Source organism: Nicotiana tomentosiformis, chromosome 2 (assembly GCF_000390325.3).
Source record: "Nicotiana tomentosiformis chromosome 2, ASM39032v3, whole genome shotgun sequence".
In the NCBI taxonomy this organism is placed as follows: domain Eukaryota; kingdom Viridiplantae; phylum Streptophyta; class Magnoliopsida; order Solanales; family Solanaceae; genus Nicotiana; species Nicotiana tomentosiformis.
The window spans coordinates 171190367-171205001 of NC_090813.1; the positions used below are offsets into that span (position 1 = coordinate 171190367).

At 40.4% G+C, this 14635-nt stretch overlaps 1 protein-coding gene and 1 non-coding gene across 2 annotated transcripts; both read right to left on the reverse strand.

The window, feature by feature from the left end:
- Positions 1-6817: 6817 nt before the first annotated feature.
- Positions 6818-8919, reverse strand: LOC104112324 (high affinity nitrate transporter 2.4-like). The gene is made up of 3 exons (XM_009622204.4): positions 8045-8919; positions 7842-7957; positions 6818-7777 (listed from the first exon to the last, which is right to left on the reverse strand). Exons 1-3 carry the CDS (start codon positions 8849-8851, stop codon positions 7108-7110), a joined length of 1593 nt encoding a protein of 530 aa, XP_009620499.2. The 5' UTR covers positions 8852-8919; the 3' UTR covers positions 6818-7107.
- A 2462-nt stretch (positions 8920-11381) lies between these two features.
- LOC117280574 (small nucleolar RNA R71) lies at positions 11382-11488 on the reverse strand. Its single transcript, XR_004511096.1, has one exon. It is a non-coding gene; the product is annotated as a small nucleolar RNA R71 (small nucleolar RNA).
- Between the last annotated feature and the right edge of the window lie 3147 nt (positions 11489-14635).

The following is a 14635-nucleotide window of genomic DNA, read 5'->3' on the forward strand; positions in this document are numbered from 1 at the left end:
TGGCCTTGCAGCTGGTCCACCTGATTCTAGAGGTCGCTGCATTGGGCTTCCACGCCCTTACTTAGCTCAAGATCCTCCTCTTTTCTCCTAGTAGACCACTCGAGGATATTGAGCCTCTCCACTGCCGCCATTAACTCGTGTTTTTCCTACAACTCTTCTCTGCCCCCCTCGCGAATTCGCCTCCGAGCTTCCCGGTACTTTCCATGGTACTCTCCGTACTTACCCTTCAACTTTAGATAAATTTCTTTCCGTCTCCTCTCCCTATGAGCACTCTCAATTTCCAGAATGACCGTTTGCAAATCAAAGAAAAGGCAAAAGTTAAAACTTAGAAACGAGTTAAGACAACGGGAAAAGAACGAACAACAACCATACTTACCCTGAGAGAAAGACCGGCAATGTTCTTTGATAGGGTACTATCATTTATCTCCTTGAGGGTCACACCCTAGGTGTCGGAGAAGAAAGGACCGAGAGCAGGGACCACCTGCTCTGTATTTATCAGCAAATCACGATCCATTGGGATCGTGATGGTCCTTAAGCCTCCCTTCGTCCTCACCTCGATATGGGTGAGTCCCTCATCGATCATCCTAAGATCGTCAGGGTCCATATCAGAACCTGACTCATCGCCCTCGTCGATGATGTCCTTCCCTTTGTCCTCGTCAAATCGGAGAAACATCCACTGTCGGCCTGGAAAATGAAGCCTCTTCTTGCCTTGCAGACACATAGCTATCACCCAATGTCCTCTCCACGACCATCTCCCCCTCGGGACGCAAAGGCACACCCTCATTAGCTTCTTCCAGTGGTGGGGCCTCGGAGCTCGCCCCAATATGATCCCTAATGTGTATCGTCACCGTCTCTTAAAGCGTGAATTCACCTTCCGCTGAGTCAACGGCCAAAGGAACTCTGCCTCCTGTATCCACAACTTTCCTTTTATGGGGCCATAGGTCCCCATCATTGGGTGAGACTTTATCATCCTCGTCGACAAGGAAAAATAAGGAAAGAGCGGGTGCAACAACAAAAACACGGGTGAAGGCGGAAGATGCAACGGCTGAAATGGGGGCGTAGACGAAAGGCGTAGCGGCCATTCTCCTCCTAAACGTGGGCAATGGTGCCCTACTCCTTCTTGTAGTCACCCTGACCGAACCTAAAATAGAAGAAGCATAGGGATTTATAACGACACAAGCCAATACAAAATACGATCACGACTAGAAGAGAAATATTACCTGTCGAGGGGAGGGCCGGTCTGAACTTCTGATATAAGCTCGGCCAGTCACGAATCCCCACAGTGTAGGGGAGAACCTGCTTGACCCAGTCAGCGAACGTATCGCCAGAGGAGGAGGACGACTAGTGGCTGCAGGGAGAGAAATATTATTCGACCAATTTAAGATGAAAGAAGTTCTTCAAAAGATAAAAACAAAAAACAAATCAAACACTTACGTGTATGGTTCTAACCCTCGAGAAAACCATTGACACTAACCACGACGATCTCAGTCTTGACATAGAAGTAGTCAAGCCGGAATTGCCGACTACCCTTGTCGTCCATATTCACCACCAAGCATTTGCCCCCACGATGTTGAAGGTTCAATATCGTCCCTATATAGAAGATAGGTACGAACAGATGCACCAAGTGCCGCACCATGACCTCGACCCCGGCAAGTTCAATAAATTTTGATAGCATCTTGATGACCTTATAAACATAAGGGGCGGGTTAAGCGGGGCAAATGCCATAATGGCGGCAAAACTCCTCCACCAGCGGGAGAAGGGGGAACGAGTAGCCAATGGTACACGAGTAGGCATAGAGAGCATAATACCCGGGACGGTGAACGTACACTCATCCTCACCAGCGGGCATCAATTCTACATGGCTGAAAAGACCGAACTTGGTTTTGAGTTTAGCCAAGTGCTTAGACACCATCGAGCTAGCCTCAGGGTTGCGGGGGATGATCTCCTCCACTGAAGGAAGAGCTTCATCTTCTGCGGCGGTGACGACACCTTCCCCACGAGCAGGGAAAAAAATAGCCAAAGGAATGGTGTGCCTCTCTTCATCAACATTAGAGTGAAGATTAGTCATGGTTATGAAGTTTATAGTAGATGAGAGTATAAGGAAAAGTTGAAAACCGGGAAGTAAAGAGGGTACAAGAATCACAAAAGAACTTGTGTAAGAACAAAGTTGATTCCCAAGAGAAATTTGAATAATGAGGGAATAATCCCTATTTATAAAGATGAAGGCACGAGACCCGAAATGACTCATCATGTTTGACACAATAATTGAAACAGTAGAGCCAATCTAAAGCCGTATGTAAATCGATCCAACGCTTCGGGAACAGGCGTCATCATGACGAGTGACGTCATGACGTTACTCCTTCTCATGGACGAAACAGTTCCAACAATTCATCGGGGAAAACCAAGAGTTTGAAATATATGATTCACAATAAGCCACGTCACTTGTTCGTCACAACGACCACGACCGCTGTTATCTACTCATTGAACTCGCCCACGAAGATAACCTCAACAAGCGGAGGGACTAACTGTATGGGCTAAAAATTATCATCATTATATGTGAGCCTAATCAATATTAAGAAGGCCTTCAAAGGCCGCCACATGTCATCACGTTGAGTTCAACGAAGGGGGAAGACGAGATCGAAGACTCAACGAAGGTCGAGGATGAGGACGAGTACTCCCTTTAGCAGAGTAACAATGACTAGTTTTAGAAATAAGACTTCAAAGAGAACATTCTGGTGAATATTCCTCGGATCTGTACTATTAGGATTTTTGTGGACCATGTGCCCTTATAAATAGAAAGATATGTAGCTATAGAGGGGGATTGGACACTCATTGTAAAAATAATATATTGATATTTTCTGAAGATTCTTGCTTTATTATATACATACAAAATAAACCTTTTCTTCAAATCTTTATCTAACTTTTCTCCCACGATTAAAGGAGGATCTGAATATTCAAAGGATCATCAATCATTTATCATTGTTAGAGGAAATATCAAAGAATCTCATCCCTCTTCGGTTGACTCACTTGCATTTATTACATAAATGTCATTATTTATCATTTACTACTATTTAATGCTATCTTCTTTGCTCTTGGGCCATTGAATATCGCTTTACTGTTGCCCATTTATTAAAATTTGAATAACACTTGTGACATCTTACCACGAAATCAGTTAACCAATCATTTGAATATTAGTATTGGCTAAGTGATATTCGGCTTAATGTATGTATATTTTAATGTATATTGCCTCGCATTGTGCTCGTGTCTCGTAGATTTCGGATGTATAATATAAAGATTTGCGCTAATTTGTGGTGTTTCTATGTGTAGGAATCATTCAGATGCTATTTGGGACGAAAGTGCCCGAATTGGAGAGAAAATGGGAAGAAAATACAAAAGTGGCAAGTTGAGCGCCAGAGCAGCGTGGGGCACTGCCTGTGGCGCACAAAACAGAATGTGAAGAAGTTGAGAGCCAGGGACAGCGCCCAAGCTGCCCTTGGGCGCTCAAGATGTGAAAGTATCCTATTTCGCCCAGGACTCCGTTATTTCGACCCCAAGACGCCCCCAACTTATATAAAAGCCAACCTAAACCTATTTTGAGGGGGAGGACGTGACTTTGAGAGAGAAACAAAAGTACGAAACACTCGGGAGCACGAATTTGATCAATTCTTCCATTCTTCTTCTAGTGTTCATTGATTTTATGTTTGAAAATATTAGTTTTGATGATTGTATGAACATGGGTGGCTAAGAACACTATTATTTTGGGGTCATGGGTGCTACATAAATGTTGACGTTTGAAGTTTAAATTGACGAGTTTGATTTTATCATATTGGGTTCTTAATTATTTTACTGATTAGCTAACAGTGAAATACTATCTGCGAATCTAGAGTTGAACTCGAAAGTGAAAATTCTAGATTACATATAGGATTAAATAGAGCAAGTTCTTGAAACCGGGCATCGGGGAACGAATTCGCAATTAGGATAGAAATATACCTAATTGCTTTGCTTGGTTAAAATATAAGAAGTGTAAATGCGTTCTTGTTAGTCTTAATTCCATAGACATATAGGCATCAAGTTAGCTTGAATAGGTGAGTAAGAACTCTACTTATTCTGATGAGTAATATCAACCCTGTCAATCAACAATCCAGATAAATCAGTTAGTCATTTCAATCCAAGAACGCAACATGATTGTTAGCTAGCCTATCACCCTGGAATATCCTCTCCTATTGATTTTTATTCGACATTACTTAAGTGTTGTGGTTGATTTCTAGTTATTTCATTGCTTGCTAGTTTCTTAGATAGTAAACTAGTCACTTACATATTTTGTGAGAAATCTCTTGAATCGATAAGTTTTTTGAGTTTGAATCAGTTAAAAGTAAATCATAAGTCTCCGTGGGAACGATACTCTACTCACTACTCTATTACTTGACGACCACGTATACTTGCGTGAGTGTGTTTGGTCGCAACACTAAGATTAGCTCTATTCTATTAAAAAATCTAACTGTTTAAACCTAGATCTAAATTTTGGGTCAAACACAAGGCAAACTTCAGCTCATAGTGCAAACTTCAAACTAATTGGCAAAGCTCTCGCGTCAATTCTCAACAAAACCGAACCATTGGAAGCTTATTTAATACATGCACCAGTAGTAAACAGCGACCCAGATGCTTTGGGAAAAACATTCTAAATACGCAAGTCGTAACTGATTAACAACAGAACAACCATTAGTGCCTCAGTGCACAAACTCTGTTGTAAAGCTTCAATTGTGTATGTCTGAAGTTTGAACTTAAGAATTTTTTTGCCTGAAGTGTGGCCTTATCAAAGCAAAACTTCAAATATTGGCCTGACTTGCAAAGACAATTGGAAAAACTTCAGTTCATAGTGAAAACTTCAGACAAATTAGTCTGAAGCGTTTGTAGTGCAAATTTTAGACAAAATCAGCTTGTTATATTTGAACTTCAGATAATGTTTTCTATAGTCTGGCCTGATAGTTGCAAATTTTAGAAAAAGGTTTAACTTGATAACGTCTGAAGTTTGGCCCTGCAGTCCCAAACTTTATACTCGTATCTTTGAAGATGTTCAATAATTGAGTCCCGGATGCTTCTTCGAGTTTTACGCTCCCGGACAATGTTCAATCACGTTTCCAACAAGGAATGCAGGTCCAAGGATTTCACTCAACTAATTTTGAATTAACAAACCTGAAATTGCAATAGCAAAATCTTTGAAATTTGAAATCGAGACTCAAACAATTTTAATGGAGTTTCCTGCCTTATACTTCTAATTCAAATCTTCAAATCAATGTTGGTATACGTCCACTCAACTCCTTATTTAAATACTCAGATGATTTCAAGATAGACAATATCTCAATTAGTGATTTGAGTTTTCAAGTTCCTTTAATGGTGATTTTAACTCAAAACTCATACCCTAGTACTAAATCACTGTGTGCTTCATATCCAATCAATAATACTTTCACCGAGTCTTATGTGTTTGAGAGAGAAAAGAAGAAAAGGAAAAGAAGAGGAAGAAATGAGTGCATATGTCGGAGGAGGAAGAAGAGGAGGCGAGGACTGATATGAAGTTGTCAAAATTAGAATATAAATTAAATAATTTAAAAATATGGATAAGTTAAATAGGGGCGATCAAATAGGGCGCCCCGTGTAATTTTTACTATACCGCCGTAACTGTTAGGATTTGATGCCATTTCCATTAATTTCATGCATTTACCGTAATCAAAATAGAAAAGAGACTGCACAACAAGTAATGATTGCATTTACCGATATCTACACTCATATACAACTTATAACCTATACACTCATTTACTGATATCCACACACGCATTTATGCGATCACTTAGTTGAAACGTGAATTAACAAAGCCGTGTGAAACTTTTTATATCATCTTTGAATCTTTAAATTTATTTATTTTCAGAAAAAGGAATTATTTTATAGTTTTGTTCAACACCGGTCTATATTAACCCTGAAAAAAAAAAGACGTCCACATTTGTAACTAAAAAAACCTTATTTAGTCTCATTATGTAATTAATCTGTTGTTTTATGGCAATACCATATGACATGTTGAGTGTTTCCACATCGGATGGGTTAAGGTTGTTTGATCTCTTTATAATGGAGTGCGAAACTGATGGAGCAATTGAGACAAGCGCTTTTGCGGGAGCTTCGCATTTGCAATGTTTGATTCATTTTTGAGGTTTTTGATAGCATTTGCGACTTCTGCTGCTCAGGGGCTTAGTTCTTATTTGCGAGCCCTGTACCGTATTTGCGAGGGTTACATTTGCGACTAGGCCTGCAACTGGTTATTAAGAGGCATTTCGAGATTTTAGCTTATTCTTCCATGTTTTGAACCCTAGACTTGGGAGAGGCGATTTTGGCTTGAAGATTTACATATAAGGCTTCGGGGTTGAAGATTGACAAGGTGGGTTGCTCTGATGGTAAGCATCCTCCACTTCCAACCAAGAGGTTGTGAGTTCGAGTCACCCAAGAGCAATGTGGGGAGTTCTTGGAGGGAAGGATGCCGATGGTCATTTGGAAACAGCCTCTCTACCCCAGGTTAGGACAAAAATATAAAATTTTGGGGAAAATATGGGGGTTTTCCTATTACTTAAGAAAGTAAAAATTGAGGTTTTGAGCTATGATTTGAACTTGATTTTGAAATCTAATCACATATTTGGACTTGTGGAGTAATGGGTAGTCGGGATCTACCCATTGACTCAGGTTTTAACTGTGTGGGCCCAAGTTTACTTTTTGGAAATTGAATAAAGATTGAAGCTTTATCCTATTGGAATTATCAAATCACCAATTCGAGATCGTTTACTCAAAAGTAAAACTTTGGTCAACTCTTCAATCTTAAAACTTCCAAATTGACAAAGTACAGATCAGTACATATATAAACGTTCGCATAAAATGGAAGGAGTAACTGTCTCGAGCAATACAAGAGCAAGACCAAGTTAGAGTAGAATATTTTGAAAAAAAAGGATATATGACAAAGCGCACAGTATATATATAAACTATAATAGATTCATGATTGCATGCTTATAGCTGAGCTATAATTTGCATCCAATCACAATTCACTATTGTATCAAAACCGTACATTATTTCATCAAACGTGGACTGGAGTAGAATTAGGTGGGGTAACAGCTGAGGAAATGATGTGCTTTCTTCCACGTTCAGATCGGCTATTCTCTGCAAATTTAATACTTTTGTGGTGGAGTCCTTTTTGTTTCTCATCATCAGTCCATTCTGAACAATAATAGTGTTCTTCATTGTACTTTTTATCTTTTGAAGCTGGAAGAAACATACTTCCCCACTGTGGAAAATGAATAAAAGCTATAGGGACAGTACAAGCCACAGCCATGAACCCCATCCAAGTTAGCCCCGTCGCTGTAGAAAATCTTGTAGTTGAGAAGAAAATCAACTGCGTTAATCCACCTCCAAAGTTGCCTCCAGCACCAGTTAAGCCAGAGATTAAGCCTAATGATCTTCGCGACACGAAAGGGATGACCCCATAGGTAGCACCACATGCAGCTTGAGCTCCAATGGAGAACAAGATCATGGCTACAATGGCTGTGGGAAGGGTTTCTGCTTTGCCAAGCCAAACACAGAATACTCCTCCAAATGTTTGCACTATCCACAAGATCCATAGCCTTCCTCTCATCCCAAATTTTCGTGCTGCTAAATCAGAAGCATATCCGCCAAAAGGACGAGCCACAAAGTTGATCATGCCATATGTTGCAGCTATAACTCCTGCTGTGTGAAGCTTTAAATTGAACCTGTAAACATATTTTGCATGTCATTATAGGAAGTTCTAAATTGTATTAATAGGCTATGAATTACCTGTCGTAAAAGTACTCCACGATGACATTGTTCATGCAAAGTTGAACTCCCATAGAAAATCCGTAGATGAAAAAAAAGATCCATGTCCTATAATTTGTCACTGCAAACCAAAATATCTAACAAAAGAAATAAACATGAAAGTCGATCGGTCAGCTATATATATGTGTGTGTTTTTTTCTAATTAAGGAATTAGAAAAACTAACCTTAGAAAATTTATCCTTGTGTACATCACCCCTCTTTTGGAGGGTAGTAAGATTACCATCTGGCAAGTCTTGGCCAAGAATCAAGACCATAACCCCAACGATGACATGAAGCCATCCAGGGATGAAAAAGGCAATACGCCAGGCAGTGAATGGAGTTGCTCCAGTTAGTTGAATTATGTGAAAAAGGAAAGGCATAAGAAGTTGAGTGACACCACCTCCCATGTCTCCCCACCCAGCTGCAACACCGTTAACAAGCCCAATAATCTGCCCATTAAACATGGTACTCGTCCAATATTGGCATGACACAAAAGTTGCCAGTGAAACTCCAATCATGAACCGAACAGCTACGTATCCCTGAGCTGATGACACAAAAGCAACTGAGAAAACAACAGGGGCTGTTAACAGATTGACAAAGGCACAGCCATATCTTGGTCCTATTAAGTCACAGAGTACACCCATGACAAGCCTAGAGAAAATGCTGCCAGAAACAGAAGCAACACCAGCATTGCCAATGTCTGATCTTGTCAAATCAAGATTGTCCCTAATTATGGGAACTAGGGGAGCTGCAGCAAAAGTGGAGATTAAACAGGTGAAGAAGGAGATCCAAGCAAGATGAAAGGATCTCATATGGGGTTGTGCAAATGAGAAGATTTTCAGAGTTTTTGCTTTGTGTTCTGAATCGACTGGCAAAGAAAATTTTGTATCAGAGGGGTGAGGTTGAGATGACACAGAAGAGAAGGCAAATGTTTGTTCTTTGCCAGTTAAACCATGCACAGAGCTGCCAATGGGACCTTCGGTATTAGCCATTATATATATTTCTCACCACACAAAAGAAGCTGTTTGGAGAAATATTTCTGTAGAAAAGAAGCTATGCAGAAAACTTAATGTGATTGTGGTTCTTGGAAGGGAAGGCCACGGCAATATTTATAGTGTCAGAGCGTTGACATTGTGAAAGCTCACAGATTGTTGGCATGCCATCACCTGCCTTTTTTTCTTTTTTTTTTGTGTCCTTTAGGTGGTACGTTGTTTCACCTATCAAGTATATCTTCTAGAGACGTGTCATAATATCTACTTATCTAGACGAAGTTTGATTGAAAATTTGTAGAATAATAATAAAGCTACAGTATATTCCTTTTATTGAAACTAAATGTTACTAATAATTTCGTTTACTTCGTAAATGATGATTGCTTTGTTAATAAATACTTCATCCGTCTCAATTTTTATGACACTCTTTTTTTAGTGAGTCTAATGTTCGGTTTTAATTCCATATTTTAGAACATTATTTATCTTACATTTTATGTTCTTTAATGTTAAACTACACTTTATTTGCGCGTAATGGAGTCTATTTTATGTGTAGGTACATTGGAAATGAAAGTAGAATAAAAGAAATATTTAAAGTCTAAAGCGTGCTCGAAAACAGTTGAAAAGAAGAAAGAAAGAAGTGAGCAGCGGAAAAATGAGGAAGCTGGCGAAGCGAGCTATTGAGCTCGAGTTAAAGCTGGCGAGGCGAGCCTTTGAGCTCGTGTGGGAGCAAGCGACGCGAGGGATAAGGCGAGGTTGAGCTCGCATGGAGGCAGGCATCGCATGGTCTGGGGCGAGGTTCATCTCGCGTGGAGCCTCGCGAGGCACGGTCTGAGGCGAGCCTGATCCGGATTTTGAAGGCTTAGTTCTTCTCCCTGTATGACTAGGACTAGGGCCATGTCATTTAGGTCTTTTCCTACATATATAAATAGACATTAATCACCACTTTTGAGGAGGTTTTTCGATTGGAGGCAAGAATAGCTCGTGGAACACCAGTTGGGGGAAAGAATCATCGATTTCTACATTCCTTCATCTTTACTTTGTAATTTATTTATGCAAAATACTTGGGATATCGTTACTATGAGTATGAGTAGCTAAACTTCTAATCTAGAGTTTTGACGGAACCTATTAGAGGATGATTTTACTGTTACGTTAGTATAGATTTGCTGTAGTTTTTTTCTATTTGTTCAACTACGTTTATATTGTGGTTGGTTGAAGAGCTCTCAATCGACTGTGCCTATTTAGTGTGTATTATTCGGAAGAGAGTACATATTTAGGTAGTTGTTAAACAATATCACTCCTAACGTATATGAGAGATCAATACGGAGGGTTTAAAGGTGGGATTAGAAATAACGAAATCTTGGTGCGATCAGAGTGAGCCGTAACTTAGTGCCAACTAGCGTAATTCGGGAGAATATGTCTAGTGAATTGTGGTAGTTACTCGAGAGAGAATTATGACACTCAGAGAGCTCATGATCGGTATAGAAAACTTAGGCAAATTTATAGGAAACGTAGCGGATATGATTCCGACAATAGGGGAAATCAGAACCTTAGATCATTCCAAATCTTATCTACAATCTGTTCGTAGTTAGTTATTAATTACTGCATTTTCATTACTTGATCTTTAGTTAGTAAACATCCAATTTGTTATTTAATATTTCTGAAGATTGATTGCATGAATTGATGCGGGTCTAGTAGCTGTGATTAGTAGGTTAATTTCCTGCGGGATTCGACTCCGAACTTGTAAACTGAATTATTTTTGCAATGACCGCTAGACCTCTTAGGAGGCATAGTTGGTCGTGATCAAATTTTGGTGTCGTTGTCGGAAAATTAACTGTGTTATTAATTGCAGCTAAAAGAAGTGCTAGAATTCTTAGTGTAGTCAATATTCTTCATTTTAAACTAAATACATTGAAATTCTAACGTTTGTAGTCTTGGGTGTTACAGGTGCATGCCTAGAAACTCCTCAAGAACTCGTGAATTGTTCGAAGGATTATCAGATCCTGAGAAAATTTTCAAGGCACTAAATCATGCAAACAAGAAGGGCAAACAACAACAGAACATAATAGAACAAATCGAACCATACATGGATGACGGAATAGAAAATCCAAACAACAGTAATAATGCGAATGACCCGAACAATCAGGGTGTGGTGCCTCTTGTGCCAGATGCAGCACTGTATGATTGCGCATAACCCACCGCTGAAAATCTGGAAACCGCAATTGCAGTACCTCAGATAGAAGCGAAATCATTTCAAATCACAAACAACAAGCTACATTTGTTACAGAAGAAGGGACTGTTCTTAGGGTCTTACATTGAAGATCCTCAGCAGCATCTGAAAAATTTCCTGTCGATTTGTGTCACGCAAAGGCAACCTAATGTGACACTAGAGGCAATAAAGCTATTATTGTTTCCATTCTCGGTGACAAGATAGGCTCAGACTTAGCTTAATTCACTCCCCATAAAATCCATCACTACTTGGGAGGAATTAGTCAAGCAATTTTTGAACAAGTTCTACCCACCCAATAAGACTGCCAAACAAATTGATGAGATATTGAGCTTCAGGCAGAGACCAACAGAAACACTACAAGAAACGTGGGAGAGGTTCAAGGGTATGCTGGTTAAGTGTCCACATCATGGCATTCCAGATCAGATGTTGGGGCAGAGGTTCTACATGGGATTGGCAAACAGCTTAAAGGCCAATGTTGATGCTTCAGCTGGTGGAGAATTTTTGAGCAAATCATTCAGAGAATGCAAGATCCTACTTGATAAAATGGCTCAAAACTCAGGATGGATGACAAGAGACTCTACGAGCACTCCTATCGTTCACTCAGTGGATTTGGACCCAAACAACTCCATAGCCAAAAATATGGCCACTCTGATGACGCAAATGAGTATCCTCACCAAAAAGATCGATGAATCATGCCAGAAGCAGCAGGTACACATAGTTAAGGTGACTAATGGGGGCTTATGTACACCATGTATTAACAAACCATATGTATGATCTTGGAGTGAGGAAAGTGACAACCAGCACTATCAGGAAGATATGAACTATGTGGCCAACTATGGAGGACAGAGGCAAGGTGGTCAGAATTGGGGGCAACAGAATCAACAATATAGACCAGCACAGCAGCAGTACAATAATAGCAATAATCCTGGAGTTATGAAACCACAGGGTCAAGTTGTGTCGTACCAAAGGCAACAGGATACAACCAGCAAAATCAGCAACTAGCTTATCAACAACCTCAACAAAAGCAAATAGTGAGACAAGATGATGGGTTGTCTGAAATTAAAGGAATGCTGCAATAATTGATTGGGTCCAATGGAAAAATGCAAGAGAGAGTGGACGCACACGAATCAGCGATAAAAGGCATTGAGATAAAATTAAGACATATATCAATGGCTCTGAATAATCGCCCCCAAGGGACGTTACTTGCAGACACACAAGTCAATCCAAAAGAGCAGGGCCCGAAACAGCTTATGGCAGTGAGTCTAAGAAATGGTAGAGGCCTTTATCTAGAGCAAGAAATTGCTCGCGAAAGTTGACCAACTGAAACACTTGTGCCAGTACCCATTGAGGTAGATTATTTAACAAGGTTAACTAAGGTACCGATACAACATGCACAAGAGAGCACAAGCAAAGAAAAAAAGGCGGCGAAGGAGACTGGGTAGCACAAGAAACGATAGTAGAAGCAGTGCCTGAGCAGGATAAAACCCAAATCAGAGGAAGGAAGCAACCTCCGGCACCATTCCCACAGAGATTGGCCAAATATCAGAAGGATGAGCAGTATAAAAATTCATGGAGATGTTGAAACAAATCCAGGTGAACATTCCACTAATTGACGCCTTGAAGGAGATATCTGGGTATGCCAAAATGATGAAGGATTTGATGTCTAGCAAGTTTGACTTTCAAGACTTGGCCACTATTACACTAACCCAGACCTGTAGTGCTGTCATGACGAGACCCATAGCTGAGAAGTTGTCAGACCCAGGGAGCTTCACAATCCCATGCATAATAGGAAGCTATGCTTTTGCTAAAACATTGTGTGATTTAGGGGCAAACATAAACTTGATGCCCTTGTCTATCTACAAAAGGTTAGGCATTGGAAGAGCAAGACCCACATCAATGTTACTATAGCTAGCCGGCCGGACAGTGAAGAGGCCATCAAGTATCTTTGATGATGTACTAGTGCAGGTTGGAAAGTTTGTGTTTCCAGTAGATTTTGTCATTCTGGACTGCAGGGTTGACGAGGAGATACCCATAATTTTGGGAAGACCCTTCTTGGCCACTAGGAGAGCTATAATTTATTGTGAAACTGGAGAGTTAAAATAAAGACTGAACGATGAAGAGATAATATTCAATGTGCAGAAGTCTATGCTGTGACCAAGTGAATTTGCTAACTGCTCTCTAATAGAAGTTGTGGATGTAATTTTGGAGGAGGAAGATAAGAATCTGAATGCTAAAGACCCTCTAGCAGCCTGTCTCATGAACTTAGAAGAAGTAGATGGAGAGGACTTGGCGGAGTGGGTGCTCGCTCTTGAAGGCCAAGGGTTCTGGAAAAGAGAGCTCGAATTTGAGTCTTTACACTTAGAAGAAAGAAAGACTCCTCTAGCTAAGCCATCGATCGAAGAGCCACCATAGTGGGAACTGAAACTGCTACCACCTCATCTCAGGTATTCTTTCTTAGAACCTAACTCAACTTTACCTGTTATTATCCCATCTGGTTTGTTGTATGTGTAAGAAGAACAACTTTTACAGGTATTAATAGAGTGCAAAACTGCAATTGGTTGGACTATTGTAGAAATTAAGGGTATCAACCCGACCTTTTGTATGCATAAGATTTTACTGAAAGATAGCCACAAACCTTCCATAGAACGTCAAAGAAGGCTGAACCCCAACATGAAAGAAGTCGTGAAAAAGGAGGTGATAAAGTGGTTAGATGCGGGAATCATTTTCCCCATCTCCGACAGCAATTAGATTAGCCCAGTTAAATGTGTGCCAAATAAAGGTGGAATGACTGTTGTGCAAAACGAGAACAACGAGCTGATCTCAACAAGAACATTCACGGGATGGCGAATTTGTATAGACTACAGAAGATTGAACAAGGCCACCCGAAAAGACCAATTTCCCTTGCCGTTCATTGATCAGATCCTAGATAGATTGGCTGGGAGGTCCCACTTTTTCTTTCTGGATGGATACTCAGGGTATAATCAAATCTCTATTGCCCCGGAAGATAGAGAGAAAACATCATTCACCTATCCATATGGCATCTACGCTTTCCGGAGAATGCCGTTCGGCCTATGCAATGCACCCACCACATTTCAAAAGTGCATGATGGCCATATTCACAAATATGGTTGAAGACATAATGGAAGTCTTCATGAATTATTTCTCAGTGGTGTGAGACTCATTCGATGACTGCCTTAAGAATCTGAAAAGAGTGCTGAAAAGATGTGTCGAGACCAATCTGGTGCTCAACTAGGAAAAGTGCCATTTCATGGTACATGAAGGTATAGTCTTGGTGCACCTAGTGTCAATTAAAGACATTGAGGTAGATCGGGCAAAGTGGCCCCCGACTGGGGGCAACCTTTCAAACTGGTGTGCGATGCAAGAGACTATGCTGTGGGAGCAGTTCTTGGGCAAAAAAAGATAAAGTCATGCATCTGATATACTACGCAAGTAGAACCTCGAGAGGCACCCAACTTAATTACATAGTGACAGAGAAGGAGATGCTAGCTATAGTGTTCGCATTTGATAAATTCAGGTCCTACCTGATAGGCTCAAAGGTAA